Source organism: Bos javanicus, chromosome 24 (assembly GCF_032452875.1).
Source record: "Bos javanicus breed banteng chromosome 24, ARS-OSU_banteng_1.0, whole genome shotgun sequence".
Classification (NCBI taxonomy): Eukaryota; Metazoa; Chordata; class Mammalia; order Artiodactyla; family Bovidae; genus Bos; species Bos javanicus.
The window spans coordinates 61,176,506-61,194,921 of record NC_083891.1 but is presented as its reverse complement, the minus strand read 5'-3'; the positions used below and the strand labels follow the sequence as shown (position 1 = coordinate 61,194,921).

At 44.3% G+C, this 18,416-nt stretch overlaps 1 protein-coding gene across 4 annotated transcripts in view; it reads right to left on the bottom strand.

Annotated features, from left to right (window-relative positions):
• Nucleotides 1-18,416, bottom strand: part of PHLPP1 (PH domain and leucine rich repeat protein phosphatase 1) — a 219,374-nt gene that overhangs the window by 11,975 nt on the left and 188,983 nt on the right. For all 4 annotated transcript variants that reach the window (XM_061400373.1, XM_061400374.1, XM_061400375.1 and 1 more), the window contains 3 exons: nucleotides 15,961-16,123; nucleotides 8,273-8,403; nucleotides 4,851-4,955 (listed from right to left, as the gene is read on the bottom strand). In XM_061400373.1, coding sequence (XP_061256357.1) covers nucleotides 4,851-4,955; nucleotides 8,273-8,403; nucleotides 15,961-16,123 — 399 coding nt within the window. The remainder of the gene's footprint in view (nucleotides 1-4,850; nucleotides 4,956-8,272; nucleotides 8,404-15,960; nucleotides 16,124-18,416) is intronic.

Genomic DNA, 18,416 nt, shown 5'->3' with positions numbered 1-18,416 from the left:
GGGAGAAATATCAGTAACCTCAGATATGCAGATGGCATCACCCTTATGGCAGAAAGTGAAGAGGAAGTAAAAAGCCTCTTGATGAAAGTGAAAGAGGAGAGTGAAAAAGTTGGCTTAAAGCCCAACATTCAGAAAACTAAGATTATGGCATCTGGTCCCATCACTTCATGGGAAATAGATGGGGAAACAGTGGAAACAGTGTCAGACTTTCTGTTTTGGGGCTCCAAAATCACTGCAGATGGTGACTGCAGCCATGAAATTAAAAGACACTTACTCCTTGGAAGGAAAGTTATGACCAACCTAGATAGCATATTCAAAAGCAGAGACATTACTTTGCCAACAAACGTCCAGCTAGTCAAGGCTATGGTTTTCCCAGTGGTCATGTATGGATGTGAGAGTTGGACTGTGAAGAAAGCTGAGCACTGAAGAATTGATGCTTTTGAACTGTGGTGTTGGAGAAGACTCTTGAGAGTCCCTTGGACTGCAAGGAGATCCAACCAGTCCATTCTGAAGGAGATCAGTCCTGGGTGTTCACTGGAAGGACTGATGCTAAAGCTGAGACTCCCATACTTTGGCCACCTCATGTGAAGAGTTGACTCACTGGAAAAGACCCTGATGCTGGGAGGGATTGGGGGCAGGAGGAGAAGGGGACGACAGAGGATGAGATGGCTGGATGGCATCACGGACTCGATGGACATGAGTTTGAGTGAACTCCGGGAGTTGGTGATGGACAGGGAGTCCTGGTGTGCTGCAATTCATGCGGTTGCCAACAGTCGGACACGAATGAGCGACTGAACTGAACTCGGGGGCAGAAGAAGGGCACACCCTGCGAGGAACGAAGGAGCAGAGACAGTAGGGCTCTTGTCAGAAACAAGGCCGAAGACGGAGCAGCAGCGTCTTCAAGACGGACACAAAGACTGTCAGCTCTGCTTCCTATACCAGTGAGAACAGCTCCCAAAAGCGAAGGTGCAAAATGGACATTTTCAAATGCACATACAAAAGACGGCACTGCGAGAAACAGGAAATGTGTGGAGCAGAGAATGGCCTGCCAGATGAAGATCTGGTTCCACACAAACGAAGGAAGCGCGTTGGAAACGACACACAGGTGAGTATATAGAAACGCTTTCTTTTTATTATTTTAAAAATCCCGTCAGGACAGTGCGTCTCGGGACTTCCCTGGCCATCCATGTAAGACTTGATGCTTCCACTACGGGGGGCACAGGCTTGACCCCTCACTGGGGAACCAGGATCCCACATGCTGCAGGGTGCAGCAGAAACACAAAGGAGACAGACAGTGGTTCAACAGGGGACACTCTGCCCCTGGAGTTGTCTTTGCTGATAACGACTGGGATGGGGGTGATGCTGGCATCCAGGGGGTGGAGGCCGAGGGTGCTGCTAAATATCCTACAATGCGCGGGACTCCCCATCCCTCCCCTGCTCTCCAACAACAGATAATTATCTGGGTCAAGATGTCAGTAATACTGAAGTTGAGAAATACTTTGGGAAATAACTGTTTAAAGTAAAAATTATAATAACGTATCCTGGGGTTTATAACAAAAGCAGAGGTAGCGTGACAGTCACGACACGAAGACGAGGGGAGCGAGCGGAAGTCACCACGTGTGCTTCTTGTCACACACATGAGAGGACGGACCATAACGAACAAGGTCGAGGTTACACCACAGACCCGAAGCAAACCACACACACAGAGTAGAACCGGTGAGAACAAATGCGAGAGATAACAAGGAATGAGAAACAACCCAAAAGAATGAAGAAAAAGAGAATCAGGAACAGATGAGACAGAAGACAAATGTTACTTAACTGGCAGATTCAAACCTAACCACATCAGTATTTTATTAAGTATAAAAATGGTCTAGACACTTCCCAAAAAGATTCAGATTATATTAACAAGACTTAACCATATGCTGCTTATAAGAAATATACTTTAAACATAAGGAGACAAATAGGTTAAAAGCAAAAAGGATTAAAAATGATATACAGTGGCCCCCTAAACAACACAGGTTCAAACTGCATGGGTCTACTTACATGCTAATTTTGTTCCCTCTAATACTACTATAGTCCTATACAATCTCTGCAAATGTGGAACCTTGGATATAAAGGGCTAACTGTAACGTGATGCATGGATTTCTGATGGTTGGTTGGTGCCTCTTATTCCGATGTAGTTGAGGGTCAACTATACTACGCTAACACTGAACAAAAGGAAGCTAGAGCAGCTACATTAATACCAGACAAAGTATTTCTCAGCATGAAGAATATTACAGAAATAGTTGTTTTATAGTGATTAAAGGGTCAGTTCATCACCAAACTAACATTCTAAATGTTTATGCACATAATAACAGAGCTCTGAAATACATGAAGCCAAAACTGAGAGAACCACAAGGAGAAACTGAGAAGCCTCTAATCACAGTCCCTCAGGCGCTGACAGGCAGACAGAAGATCAGTGAGCACAGTCAAGGCTTGAACATTTTCAACAAACTTGATCTAAATGACAACCTACCCAATTTTTTTCCAAATGCACATAAAATATATACCATAATAAACCATATTTTGGGCCAGAAAATGCCTTAATAATTTTAAAAGATTCAAGTGATTCAAAGTATGTTCTCCAACCACACTGGGAAAATTGCTTAGGAAGAAATTTATAGCTCTAAATGCTTAGAATATTAATACCCTAAGCTCAAATCAGTGACCCAAACTTATTCCTTAAGAAGCTAGAAATTTACAAGCACAATAAATCCAAACAAGCAGAAAATAATAAAAATAAGAGCAGAAGTCAATGAAATAGAACACAGAAAGACAACAACAAAAAAATTCAATGAAACCAAAAGCTGGTTCTTTGAGAATTATCGATAAAACTGATAGACCTGAAACTAATCTGATCAGGAGAAAAAGACAAATGACAAATTTATCCGGGATGAGAGTCAGGAGAGACATTACTACAGATCCTACAGATGTTGAAAGGAGGGTAATGGTATATTATGGCCAATAAATTTGAAAACTAGATGAAAATGGATAAATTCTTTGACAGACATAAATTACTGAGGTTCATTCAAGAAGAAAGAGATAATCCTATATTAAAGAAATCGTATATTTAGTTATAAACCAAGGAAAACTCCAGGCCCAGGTGGAATTCATTGGCAAATACTAGCAAAAATTTAGGAAGAAATAATATCAAGGCTATAGAAACTTAGAAGACTGTGGAATCCTGAAGACAAAATACTCCTCAACTCAGTTTATGAGGTGAGGCCAGCATCACCCTGATATCAAAATCAGACACCACAAGAAAAAAATTACTGTGAATACAGATGTGATCAACAAATTAGCAGAAAACTGAGCCCAGCAGAATATAAAAAGGGTAATACATCATGACCACATTGAAACTTATCCTGAAAATGCATGGTGGATTCAACATTTTAAAATCGATACAATTCATTATCCCAACAGACTAAGACAGGAAAAAATATGATCACCTCAACTGATGCAGAAAAAGCCTATGACAAAAAATCTGATACACATATAAAAACTCTTAGCAAACTAGGAATAGAAGGGACTTTTCCTAACGTAGTAAAGGAAGCCTACATTTTCTGTAATAAACTGTATCACACTCTCAGGGAAAGAGCAAAGGACTGACGAGTCAGACCCACAGTGTGAGTTCCGCTCTGTTTTCTGACCGAAGGAAAAGTGGCCAGCGTGGCAGCCACAGTTCTTTTACTTCCCACGAAGGAAAGCGAGCCAGCAGTGCTCAGTCCCGGATGCCGTTAGAATCACCTGGGGGAGGCTCTAAAGCATTCCGGTTTAATGGCCCTACGCTGGAGAATGTTCTTCAGTACTCCTCACCTGACTGATTCTAATGCGCACCTGGGGTTGAAGGCCATTAGCTCTCCTGAGGTCGTCCTGCACTTTCCCGCTCCGGCCCGCCCGCTCCGAATGCGTGGTGTTCCTATCTATTTCTTAGCTAACTAAATGACAACTATTCTAATTTACAGGCTCCTTGGCTTTTCTGCCGCTGCTGTGCAGTCTCTCAGTCGCATCCGACTCTTTGTGACCCTTTGGACTGTAGTCCGCCAGGCTCCCCTGTCCATGGGATTCTCCAGGCAAGAATACTGGAGGGGGTTGCCATGCCCTCCCCCAGGGGGCTTCCCCACCCAGGTGTCACACCTACGTCTCCTGCATTGCAGGCGGATTCTTCACCCACACTGATTATCAGCACCCCTTCATAAAAACCAAGCCTGCAGAGCAGGATTACGATTCTCAAGAAACCAACACTTGCATGTGAGACAGGGAAGGTTGGTGAAAAGAGGGAAGAGAAAGGAATTAAGATGGATAGGACCTGGTGGCAAGACAAGCAGCTGACATTATAGAGAGTGGACATCAAACTCCTGACAAGCTGACTGAGACTGTAAAAAACAGCTCCACAGAAATGCTGTCAGCACCGTAAGGGATCGCAAGTAAGGACAATCAAGGCTACTTCTGCTGCTTTAATACTATCCCTGTTTTGCTTGGTAAACAGGCTTCAGAGAAAGATAAAGGGGCTTTTCAAAAGAGCGGGGATGCATTTCAATACTCACGCCTTCTCTAAACACGGGAGTCTCACAGAGACATAATGTGTCAGTTACACCGTCTCCTAGCAACTTCTCTCACAAAGAGGGTGGGTGTGCTGCCAAGCAGGGCTGAGCTAATGTTCCCGCCTAAGTTATGCGGTGGCCTCCCTCTGGGGAAGCATGCTGGAATACAGGTGGCATGCGGGTGTGCGTGCCAGCGACGGGCTTCTCTCTGCCCTGCTACGGTGGGGAGGCGGGCGGGCAAATTCTCATTCCAAAGTTTCAACTTACTTGTTTTTCACCCCTGAAGCTTCGGTGTAGCCATGGCTCCACACGGCTGGAGCTCCAGAAGCATCTCCTGCCGAAGGCTGATCAATCTTGAAACAGCGGATATTACTGATCAGAGAAACGGAGGAGCCAGGAATCATTAAAACAGAACAGGTGCTCACTGCTACCTTGACCTGAGAAGCGAGACACACCTAAGCTCTCTGTACTTACCGTTTCTCACTGTGTTTGATGTGTCTGAAACATTTATCAGCAGCGAGAACTAGCTACTCATCGTAATGAAAACCCAGGGGCACGCACACAGAGCACGGAGGCCAGTTTATCAGCATCTGATGGCGGGCACTGAGCCTCCACACTCACCGCCCTGGGCGGCTGAGCTCTGCTGGGATGAAAGGCTCTCAGCCTTGGCATGAGAACACGAACTAGTGAAGTCTGGTGTGTTCTCACAACATGAAGCCCAGATGTGAAAAGAACAAAACCTCAGCTACAACCATACTGTGCTTGGGCAACGCGAGAGAGTTCTGCAACATTCATCCTCAAATCCAATACCTGCTCACATCACCCCCTTTACATATTTACGAAACATTACTGGGGACTTGCCGCTCCCTGACGCTTCCAATTCTTTCCTCACGGGCACAGCCAGCCACGCTGAGACCAATATCATAAAGTTATGAAATAAATGAGGGGAATTCAATAAATTTAATGTTAGCTACATACATATAAACGGGGAGACAAGTTCTTATCTCACCTTGGCTGTGGTATGCTATAATTGGTCCAACAGGACCCTGAACAGAAATATTAAGAGTAAACCCTCAAACGCAGTTCATTAAAAACCAGCCTACAAGAAAGGATTCAATGCCCATGAACACGAAGTCATACAGATATGCGGCAGGTTCTTAATATGCGGCAGGTTCTTAAAGGGCTGCCTACCACATGGCGAGATAAATCCCTGTTTGTAAATGGCCACTAGTTTTTCCCCTATTACTTAAGAGAAAGGGCATACAACCTCAACACCTAAACACTTCTGTCCTGAGACCAGGAATTTAAATTATCTGTTGGCATTTATTAACTCCAAAATATAATAAACACTGAATACCTTTCCCAAGAAGCAGTCAACTCAGAAATAAATCAATATCTAATAATATTAACTTTGATTCTAGAAATATTTGGTGGCAATTTCTTTGAAATTTGAAACTATTTCATTAAACAGAAGTTTCTACTCTTAATTACCAGAAGGCATTCACTTTTTCCTTTATCCTAAAAAGCTAAGAAACATAAATATCACAGATGGTGCCAATGGAAAGTTCTGAAATAAAATATCTCATTTTACATCAGTGGGATATATCCTCTTTTCAAACCTATCAATAAAAGGGGTATTTAAAAAAGACCTGCTCTTGTTTGCTTTCCATATGGCCTGGTACCAGACTGATCCATGTACCATGGTAAGCAATGCACTGGGTTTCTTAAGGCATATCTTACAGCTTCTCACTGCATTTTTTGCTTACTTTTCTGAACTCTAGAGAAAAATGGAAGGTTCCTTTCTAAAGACATTTATACTTAAAAAAAAAAAAAAAACAAAAAAAACAAACAGAACAGAGAGCCTTTAAAGAACTCCATTCCCTAGGCTGATTATTAAAGAAAAGAGTAACCCTGTCCCCTGCACCCCAGTCCATTCCGGTGAAGCAGCACTCATCCCCCGCCTGGCTGAACAGTGTGACGGGCGGCCGTCTGAAGTGAGCGGGCGCGGGCTCGTGTGCAACCTGAGAGGAGGCTGAGGGGTCTGGGAGCGGCCATCTGAAGTGAGCGGGCGCGGGCTCGTGTGCATCCTGAGAGGAGGCTGAGGGGTCTGGAAGCAGCCGTCTGAAGTGAGCGGGCGCGGGCTCGTGTGCATCCTGAGAGGAGGCTGAGGGGTCTGGGAGCTGGAGCTTTAACCCCGTGGAGGGGTCACCACACGGACCGACACTGCCTTGTGGAGAACAGACCAGCCAGCCCTCGACGGAGGGCCTACGTTACACGTTAGGTGCGGGACCTCTGTGATTAAGGGGCCACAACTGTCTAGCTATTGAACAGAGGGCGGCGCTTTTACCTGAAGAGCGCTGTGATGCCACTGTCCGTCACTAACCGTGGTAAGTCCGGGAGCGCAGCGCGCTTCACGGCAGGCACTCTGGGTGCTCTAGTAACGTGTACTCTTCGGTAGAGAGTTTAACGGGCCCTGTCCTAGGCCTGTATAATAGTGGGGTCATTCCATTATCTATATGGTTCCGCATTTTTTTCTAATTACATCATGAAAATCTCCCCATGTGATTTTATACTCATCCTAAGTGTAATTAGAAACATCTTGATGACTATCCCTAACACATTTCTGATTATTTTTTAGAATAAAATTTTTACCACAGAAAACCTTGATTTAGGTATACGAATACTTTTAAAAGTCTGACACAGCCAATGGCTTTTTTAAAAAGTTATATAAATGGACAATTCTCCATTAGCACCAATTTGAGGGGAAAAATGTTATCATTAAAATATTTTATTTAATATTTCCTTGATACATTAATAAAGCTGCACATTGATCTTTTCATGTAACTATCTGTACTTTGTTTATTAAATGTTAATGTCCTTTGCTTATTTTCTGCTTGAATGAGTACTTAGCATTATTGACTCATACATAACTATATATAACATAAATAACAAAACCAATCTATATATACTGACTTCTCTTGCGATTCCCCCATTCTCTTTTTTGGCCTTAAAAGTTCTTTTCTGGTTTGTGAATACATTTATATGATCTCTTCTTTTAAAAATTATTTCATGTTATAGATTTAACTCTTTAATTTAGCTGGAGTTTATTTTGGTGTGCAATAGAAATTTGACTTTTATTTTTCTCCAAAGAGCTGCTTCCATTTATTAACAATTTTTTATACATTTTTAACACAAAATGACATTTCATATTTAACACTCAAAAGTTACCTGTGTAAGGATGAAATATGTCTTGATAATCCATATATTCTTAGTTCTGAAAAGTCCTTTAGACAGTGTGTAGACCACCCTCCCTTAAAGATGAAAAAACTAAGGTCTGGACACACTGAGGGGCCTGGGCTCTGCATCCTGGTAAAACAGTGGAGAGAGCTGTAGGTCTCCTGTGTCTTTAAATCTCCCTTCCTACTTTGTCTCCATTATTCTCATCTCCTTTTGTCTGGATACTTTCTCAAAAACTTTCTGGAAGGACATATGAGTATCCAATTATCTGAAAAAACTTTCTGGCTGTCCGTCCATCTTGGTGAACTACAGACTCACAAATCACTTCACTCAAGTCTGTGCAGACAGACCATGTAAGTCAGACGCCTCCCATCCCATTTCCTGTCTGCACTGAGCAGCAAGCATCCTCCTCAGGGAACAGGGCGGGGCTGCGCGCCTCACAAGGGACTCACGTCAGCAGCTCCAGGGCTCTGTGGTCAAGGGCGAGCCGGGGGTTTCCAGTCAGGTCCAGCTCTTGCAGCTTCGGAGGCAGGCTTTCTGGTAATGTGACTTCGCTTAGCTCGTTACAGCTCAGGTCCACGCACTGAAGGAAAAGTGGAAACGAGAAGACACGGTCTGCATAAGTGGTTCAAGTGGCTCTAATGCTCTGCTGCAGGAGAACTGGTCTGACGATTCACTGCACTATGACAGCGAAATGCAGGAACTGTGTCTGTCTGCTGTTAAGCCCTAAACATTTACAATGGACCAGGGCTTCCCTGGGCTCAGACAGTAAAGAGTCTGCCTGCAATTCAGGAGACCTGGGTTCAATCCCTGGGTTGGGAAGATCCCCTGGAGCAGGGCATGGCAACCCACTCCAGTATTCTTGCCTGGAGAATCCTATGCACAGAGGAGCCTGGCAGGCTACAGTCCATGGGGTTTCAGAGAGTCTGACGTGACTTAGTGACTACGCCACCACCACCAGCCTTTAACACCTTAACACAATCAGGGTTAGAATTCTATATCTTTCTTTAGCCTATTAATATAAAAATCATAACTGTAGGTACAATTTCATTACATTTCACTTATTCTAGATCTGCACTCTCATCACCTTTGATAGCCTTAATACTTTCAACAGAAGTGCAAGAATTCACTTAATCTAAATGTTAATAATAGGGACATGGTCATCTCGTCCTTTTTGTTGTTTTTCCAATTACAAATAATGGTTTCGTGTCACCTGGACTCGAATGAAACTCTGATAACACTGCCTCGTAACGGGCTATTCTGGTAGCATGGTCTGTATACATCAGCACAGAGAAAAGAAAACACCACGCAGTGTCAATGCTTCTCCTGATGGTGATGAAACATGAGCTTAAGGACTGACAGGTGTGGGTAATGTAGAAGGCTAAACAGTTGACACAAACGAATTCGGAGGTCAGAGTATTAAGGGGAAAGATTAAAGACATTGTGGAACATTACTGAATTTTATGAAATTGGTTAGCAACATTTTTTAATGTTACCTCTAAAGATTTAATCTTTTACAATTCCATAGACATAAAATTGCTCCTTCTTTAAATTACCAGATTATAAACGAGTTCAGCGGGGTATCATTTATAAAGGTGACCTTGGGGACAGCGATACAGATCCTGAGAGATGGGTTCACACACCAGCCCGCCCAGGCCCATCTGGTCACCAGTCCTGAACCCCCTGCAGCCAGTTCCTTGCCGTCTAGTTCCACCATCCTACGTTTGCCCTGAGGACTATGACCGCTTCCCAACTTTGCTTTCAGCCTCCCTTCCCTCTGATCCACTCCCCACGGTGCTGCCAGGGTGGTTTTCTGCTGTGGCTTGCTCTACCTCATTCCACTCCAGCCTCAGTCTTTCTGCCGCCCCTGCCACCCTTCAACCTGCGCCCAAGGTCCTCAGCTGGTCAGCTGTGGCCTTCAACCTGCCTTTCAGCACCTGCCTCCTCTCACGCAGTGTTCAGCTGTCAGAGTGAGCTCTCGTGCCAACCTGTTCCCACCTGTCTGTGCCCTGGCACACCGTCCTCTGTGAAGGGAACTCTTTACGCTACCTTGCTGCATCTGCTCCCACGTCTGATGCGTTTTTAGCACACTGCACAAAGCAGGAGCTCAAACGATGCTTTCACCAGAAGGAGAAACAAACAAATGAATGCCTACCACTTGGTAGGCACTTATTTGTTGACTGAATAAATGAATGGATCTTAATGGATCTGTTAGGATGGGAACTGCAATATACACGTTTAGGTTAAATTCAGTCTAGAGTAAGTAGCACTGCAAAGGAATTGATATGTTTTTAAATGTGACTGCTTCTGCATGAGAAGGTAACTCATTTCATTAAGGGCAGACTGAGTGGAGAAACACCCCTAATATAGCTGTGCACACTTAAGGAGGTTTATTCCTAAAAATTACAGGACGTTGCTATCTGGTGGCAACCTCTGGTGTTAACACAGATAGTAAGTGCTTTGCTTACAAGCACTATTTCCTGTTCTTTTAATAGTCTTCCACAAATGCTTGTTGACTGAATAAGCAAAAGAAGAACTTCAATTTGTAAAAGTGTTAACTGCTCCGTTGTGTCTGACTCTTTGCAATCCCATGAACTGCAGCCCACGAGGCTCCTCTGTCCATAGGATTCTCCAGGCAAGAATACTAGACTGGGCTGCCACTCCTTTCTACATTAATTTGTAAAGGCCCTTCCTTTTAAGTTTATACACAGTATCTCTGATTTTTCTCAACTGGGTTTTAGATTTAGGAAACCTTATTGGCAACACCTTGAAAAAAATGACCATCAGGGTAAAACTTTTTTCAAAAAAACCCTCAATCCACCAATTACTATTCCATTTCTGCAAACAGGTAAATTCCCTTAAACACCAAAACTATTTCTAAAATCTGACTTTAATGAAATGCATCCTACATATAAGCTAAGCAATTCCTTTTCATCATTTCTTCTTAAAACTGGTTATGTGTGCCCTTGGGGATTCAGTGGTATATCACAGAGTTACAGGACACCTGGCCTGTGCTTCTGGGGGCGTCAGTGTTGCTTAGAAGACTGTGGAGCCTTCACTTTTATATCAAAACTAAAAGAAATGGTAAAAGAGTAGAACACAAAATTAGCATGTAATTTTAGATCAGAAAGGAGACATCACAGAAGTTTATAGATGACTGCAGGCCATATTCCAGACTTCGGGGCGTATGATCTCACTTCTTCTCCCTGTGGATAGGAGACTGTCGAGAGCATGGCAGTGCCCACTTCCCAGCCAAGCTCTCTGAGGACGCACGGCCACAAGTGCTCCCCTCCCTGGGGCGCCTCTGGAGGGACGCTCTCCACACACAGGACTCTCAGGGGCCAGCTGCCTACCTGCATGCACACAGCCCACCTCGTAAGAAGCAGCATTTGTTGGAAAGGGAGTGGCTTTGTGTTTAAAAGACCTACTGAAATAATTTTTCAAATTTGAGTTAAAAAAACAAACCAATCTGTCTGAGTTAACACTTTACCCCGACTCTGAGAGAGAGCGACTGTTCAGGCCCAGCTTTCCTGTGGGCTGTGTGGCCAGGGAGGCAGAGAGAAAAGCAGCTTCAATGGCCCTGTCCTGGAAGACACTGCTTCATGCCTTTTCCGCAGCTTTTGTTCCAAACAGGAATGGGTGCCAGATTCCCCAAATTTTAGAAGAATTCCTAAATAACGAATACCCAGACTCCAGGACCAGAAAGACAACTGTTTCTGCTTCCTGGTTTTTGGATATTTCAGTTCCTAGGTGACCTGTTGAGTCTAGAAGGTCAGCTAGCCCACCCAAACCGCCACCTAACTGGTCCCTGGTGTGTCTTTATCCCCCTTACCCTCCTTTCTGAAGAATTAATGCCTTTTCTTTCACCCACTTTGACCCACCACTTCCCCGTGTGCTTTGTGTTTATGACTGAGCTGGTTCTCTTGCCCTCATCCCGCTTCAGAAACAACAAACATGGCTTGATTCCAAGGGAAATTCAACTTCCTGGATCCACTGTTCTCAAGAGTGTGGCATATTAAACACACTTCATACTCCATTTCCCAGGGAAAAAAGCAGTCCTAGAGATGACGTCCCTCGACTTATCCAATTGATTTATTACTTCACAGCACAAACATGAAAATAACCTTCTGGGAAGAACTTAACATTTTAAAATATGCTGTTCACCTAGTGGCCAGAATCAGGACCCTACAGAAAAACGAAAAATTTGACAAAAGTTGCTGGTATATGTTTAAATTTCATCTGCTGTGTCACACATTAATTTCACCTGCTTAAACCACACTTCAAAAACGGTAGGAATATGTCACTAATTGGAAGTAATTCAACGAGGAGCTTGGGTTTTGTTGCAAAGCTGCTACACTATCGATGTGGCGGCCGTGGAGTGAGGTGAGGGGCCCCTGGGCGAGAGGGGCTGAGGGCCGCCCAGGTGGCTCCGCTGCTCCCTGGGCCGCCAGCACTGGGGGCCTAGACGAGGACGTCAGCCGGGACCAGCCAAGCCACGCCTGGCTGACGTGGTGACTCGAGGGCCAGGTTTTCCTCTCTAGCTGATTGACGGCGGATCTGTACCCAGAAGGAGGTGTGTTTATTTTAGAATCAGAACAGAACACGACCTGCTCCAGAACACAGGACTGGTGGTGGGTTTCGAAGAAGGTGCCGAACAACGGTGAAGACAGTAATCCCAGGGAACAAAGCTTCTGCGACTGGGTGCGCTTGAGTGCACCAGAAAACTCTACAAAATTAACTTTTTTCCTACTAACTTACATGACCTTCTGGCCCACATAGAGAATTTGTTGCCTGACGATCACTCTGCGAGATCTTGCTAAATGCACCAAAATGAGGCAAGCCTACACCTACGTTTTACCCAAGATTAGGGGAGGCATGTGGTCTCTGTTCTAGGGGTATGTGAATAATGGCCTAATTTTTCAAGTTTCAAAAATTACATTTTAGTATATATATTTTAGTAAGAAAACTTGTTTATCCTTTTAAATGATAATTGGTTTTAAAGCTTTGGTAACAAAGCTGTGAACAAGCCCTCTCCTTTAATGTCTTAAGAGATGAGACTGCTCACAGAGAACTAGCTAAATACAACAGGACCTTATTCTTCTTTAACTTATGTTATCTCCTAATGTTTATAATTGCAATAATTTTAATACTTTTTATGAAACACCTTACAATTACTGCACTTTATTTTCAAGAAGCCTTAAGAATATAACCTAGGATTACTAGTGTCAGTCACTCAGTCACGTCCAACTCTTTGCCAACCTACGGACTGCAGCCTGCCAGGTTCCTCTGTCCACGGGATTCTCCAGGCAAGAATACTGGGGTGGGTTGCCATTCCTTGTCCAGGGGATCTTCCCTCCAAACCCAGGGATCAAACCTGGGTCTCCTGCATTGCAGGCGGATGGATTCTCACCATCTGCAATAAAATTCTGAAACACAATAAAATTTTAACATAGGCTAGAGTATTTCAACTTATAAAAAATGATTTCTTTTATATTAAAAACATGCTTTAGGGCTCAGTTTGCAGTAATGACTCCGGTATTTTATCATTTGTTTACAGCCACTACTTTTATCAGGAGCTTTCTTTTGATGGTTTAAATGTGTGTAAATACTTACACAGCTACTTAAAATAGTCTCATATGAAATATGAATGAGTTGTTTCTCATATGAAATAACACTAAAATATCAACCCAGAGTTCTCAAACAATGTAACTATTACTTTTTCAATAACACTATCTGTCCAGGACTGCAAAGTTCATACTTTTGTATGTAAAGGATACTTGATACTGCTCATCACCGCCCCCCCTGAAATAAAACCCCAACAACAAACATCTCTTGGTCATGGGACTGCTGGATCAGAAAGACTGGGCATTTTTAACATAAGGAAAATGCCAGGATATAATATCTGGGATTAAAAAAAAACTATTAAAAAATAATACCAAAAGAAAAGTTTTAAAAGTGGCTCTAGGACTTCCCTGGTGGCCCAGTGGCTAGGACCCTGCATTTTCACTGCCAGAGGCCTGGGTTTAAACCCTGGGGGAGGAACTGAGACCCTGCAAGCCACTGCTGCAGCTCCGGCCACACACCGCCCCCCCCACCCCACAACGCAGAGGCTGCCAGCAGGGCACAGAGGGCAGATGCAGGGAAGGGGTGACATGAGACTCAACAGCGCTGATTTAAAGGCCGGGAGCCCACGCAAGGGCCTAAGAGAAAGTCTGCTTTTGCAGGACAACATTCACATTGTGCAAAACCTAGTCAAAACTTGAAAAATGTAAACGTCTATCCACATTTTAAACCAGATACTTAAAAACAAAAAAATCAACAGCTAAGAGTTTGGTAACATTAAAGGACAGGTGCAGACAGTAAGAGCAGCACACGGGAGGCTAACCGAGAGGCGGGGTGCACAGGGCCCTGTTTAATGAGCCCCCGAGACACACCACACCCCCTCCCAGGATGGGCCGGCTAGCAGCCCCCGGCAGGCTCAGCTGTCAGCACAGCTCCTGTGCTGGAATCAGAGAAGCCTGTGCTTAAGTGACAGGCTTCCTGGATTCTGCTGATCATCAGCCAGAACAGTTGCTCCACATAATCAACATCAGAGCTGACCCCTACGGAGGCCTCGTCACTAATGATGGCCCACATTTAGTGCTCTCGCTAGAGTTCTTACTCCTCCCTCAGACGCTCTGCACGTTTTATTCCATTTCATCCTCACAGCAACACTGTGACTCTGTGCTGTTCTTTCCCTCATTGTACAGATGAGGGAACAGAACAATTAAGGGACTTGGAGCTGGAATCCAACTCCAGATATATTCCCTTCAGAAGCCCACCTCTTACCCACTGTAAAAGGTACTATAAAGTAAAAATAGAATACTTCTGGGACTTCCCTGGTGGTGCAGTGGTTAAAACTGTGCCTCCACTGCAGGGGTCCGGGTTCCATCCCTGGTGGGGGAACTAAAATCGCGTGAGCCAGACGGCATGGCAAAAAAAAAAAAAATTCTGTGAATTTTCAGTAAGTATTCCAAAATGCCACAGTCATATACGAGATTACAGTGCTCAAAATAAAATACTTCATGGCCTAAAGCAAACACACACACACTTATCACATGGCTCGTACACACCTCAACCGTGTAAATGTACTCCTGTGATGAAAAATCGTTCATGCTATTCAAAGTGATTTCAAACAGGATGACATTTGTTCCTTTTTAGGAGATGAGAATATATCCTGAGTCTATAACCAGAGTTTTTTTTCTTTATTAAGCATAAAACTAATAATCAGAAATGCTGAGACACAAATGAAAGAACTTCTTACTCTTTGCGCCCAAAAAAAAAAAAAACTGTTAGATGACGTTCCTGCTAGTGAACTGGTTTCGTCCCGTGAGACTGCCATAGTCATGAGGTGTAGAAAGCCTCTGCCACCAAGCTGCCGTCTTCACTGACACAGACCACCTTCTTTTTCAGCACCTCAGCTTCCTTGCCTACCAAATGGGAGATACTACTTGTTCTGCCAGCATCATTCAACTGAAGCGCATGTCTGGTCTTTAAACAGCAGTGAGACTACATCTGCACAGGGACTTGCTACTACCCCACAGCGCCATGGGGATGCCGCTGTTTAATCGGGGTGTGGGGTGCGGGGTGCTGCTGGCTCTTTCAAACTCCTATCAAACCTGGCTCAGTCTCTGAGTCTCACAGACACCCTGGAAAAAGGTGCGACAGGTGCTGTTAGACAGATGGGAACGAGTGAGGTGGCCACGCGGCTCACATCCAGTCGCAAGTAGTGTTCGATCCCTTGTGACCCCACGGACCGTAGCCCACCAGGCTCCTGTGTCCATGGGACCCCCAGGCAAGAACCCTGCAGTGGGCAGCCGTTCCCTCCAGCAGGGCGTCTTCGCAGTCTCCTGTGTCTCTGCAGGCAGACTCTTGGCCTCTGAGCCACCTTCCCCACTCCCAGCCCAGGGCTTCTTGTTTACTGGTTTCCCACCTCGGCCAACTCAGCAGCGTGGCCCAGCAGCGAGGAGGGATGGAGCAAGAACAACAGAGGCGTCCTCACTCCAAGGAACCCGGCAGAGGGTGCCGGCATCCTGAGCCGGTGACTCACAGGAAGCACGTCTTCGGCCTGAGGCTGGGGGTCACGGCTCGGACCACATACCTTGATCTCCGGGAGCTGCATCACCTCAGGGAAGACTTCAATGCAGTTGGAGTGAGCTGTCATGGTGTGCATGCGCCTGCAGTTCATGATGGTCGTCGGCACGGCCTTCAGTTTATTCCCACTGAGGTCGATCTCTTCAAGTTCCTCCAGTTTCGCCATTTTACTAAAAAAAAGAGAAAATCCAAGGTGGACAAATCACAAAGTAACTAGAAAGAAATTTAAAAAGAAAATACTAATAATAGATAATGAGAACCAAAGGGTAATTTAGTCTGAAGATTCTTTAAAGATTCACTCGGAATCATTTTAACAAATGATTTGTTGAATCACTTTTTCACTACTGTTTTTGAGGATCAAAGTATTTTAACACCTCTTTTCTTACTACAGGGGCTTCCCTGGTGGCTCAGACAGCAAAGAATCTGCTTGCAATGCAGGAGATGCAAGAAACCCGAGTTCAGAAACCTGAGTTCAATCACTGGGTCAGGAAGATCCCCTGGAGTAGGAAATGGCCACCCACTCCAGCATTCTGGCCTGGAGAATTCCAAGGACAGAGGAGTTTGGTGGGCTACAGTCCATGGGGTCGCAAAGAGCTGGACAGGACTGAGAAACTAACACTTTTCTTACTACAAAACAAAAAGTCTTAGCTTCAACTCTTTAAATTGGCAACAACAAGAAAAACGGATGTCCTTTTCCTACTCTGCGTGTGAATTAAGATATCCTGACAACAATCACTTTGCTATGTGGCTTAGTCTGAACTGCAGTGAAAATCCTACTCGAATTGGTCAAAAGTCTGCATTAATCCAGTATATGTGCTTTAAAGACCTTAGTTTAAGAGTAGGGTTTCTTTGTACTGGCCCTGAGACCTCAAGGGGATACAGAGGAGAAGCGGGAAGGCTTATATGAAGATATGCTTTCTCCTGAAACCCACTCCCCAAATTCCTCTGACATCACGTGTGATAACGAAGTGGTGCTGAGGAGAATGCTGACGGGCCACCCGGATCACCTCGAGACTGTCTGCGTTAGCGTGTCAGTCACTCAGTCGTGTCGGACTCTTCGAGACCCCACAGACTGTAGCCCACCAGGCTCCTCTGTCCATGGAATTCTCCAGGCAAGAATACTGGAGTGGGTAGTCATTCCCTTCCCCAGGGGATCCACCCCACCCAGGGGTCAAACCCAGGTCTCCTGCATTGCAGGTGGATTCTTTACTGTCTGAGCCACTGAGAGACCTTCTAGCTGAGCCAAATTCAATCTGTACCCAAAGAAATTTCTCTCAACTTCTGCTAAATATCTACAAAGAAAGCACCTTTCTGACTTTACCTTAATAACACACCCTAATATAATTTCCCTGATAGCTCAGCTGCTAAAGAATCCACCTGTAATGCAGGAGACCTGGGTTTGATACCTGGGTTGGGAAGATCCCCTGGAGAAGGGAAAGGCTACCCACTCCAGTATTCTGGCCTGGAGAATTCCATGGACTATACAGTCCATGGGGTCTCAAAAGAGTTGGACACTACTGAGCGACTTTCATGTTGAATATAATTTAACGTTTTTTTTTAAGGATGTCTTTTATTGTTTAATCTTAACCTATAGTCTAGAATTAACATTAGTTACATAAATCAATAATTACAGTAACCAAATAAAGAAAAATTCCAGAGTTAGGGGTTTCCTTTATTTTCTGTAAATCTAGAGGGAGAAAGTTCCCCCGCCCCACCCGCAGCCCCAGATGCATCCATCACTCCTCTGACCCCTTTTCCACCTTGGGTGATGCCGGAGTCTTAATAGGCACCACGGTTATTGGTACCTCACCTGCCTGCTGCAGTTTCACTTGTCACAATAAACCGTCCAAACAATTTAGCGAGAAACCCTTTATTGCCCTTCTGTTCTCTCTCAAAAATAAACGCTACTTTATTTGATTACTTGAGATATATACCAAAGATACAAGAACTAAGTTTTTACCTGATGAAATCAGATCTTTTAATATCATAAACATTCAACATGGTGTTAGGATACGCTACAAACACCCCTGTATGTACAGACTGTGAAGAAATCCATCTCTGACAGCCTGAATTTGTAAGAGATTGTTATTTGAATATGTCACATATTTTGAAAAGAAATGGGAAGAAATCAATAAGCAACAGGCATGAAAAAAGATTCAAAATATGGAAATCAGGCCCAAGGAAGAAAATGTTAAAGAAATTTCCATGCCTCAACATAGAATGAAGGTGGGAAAAAAACCAAGTTTCTGTATTTAGGGCGGTCACCAGTGGCCTGGGTTGCGCGGGGGAACCCTCAGAGCTTGAGGGGACAGCCATGCTTGGCCTCTAACCATCTCAGAGGACGGGGAGCCCTTTCAGGGGTGTTATTCTTATGGGACCACCATGTTTTCTTCTAAAAATATCACCTCATTCCATAGTAAAAGAAAAATACATAACAATTAAAAAGAAAAAAGAAAGAAAAAC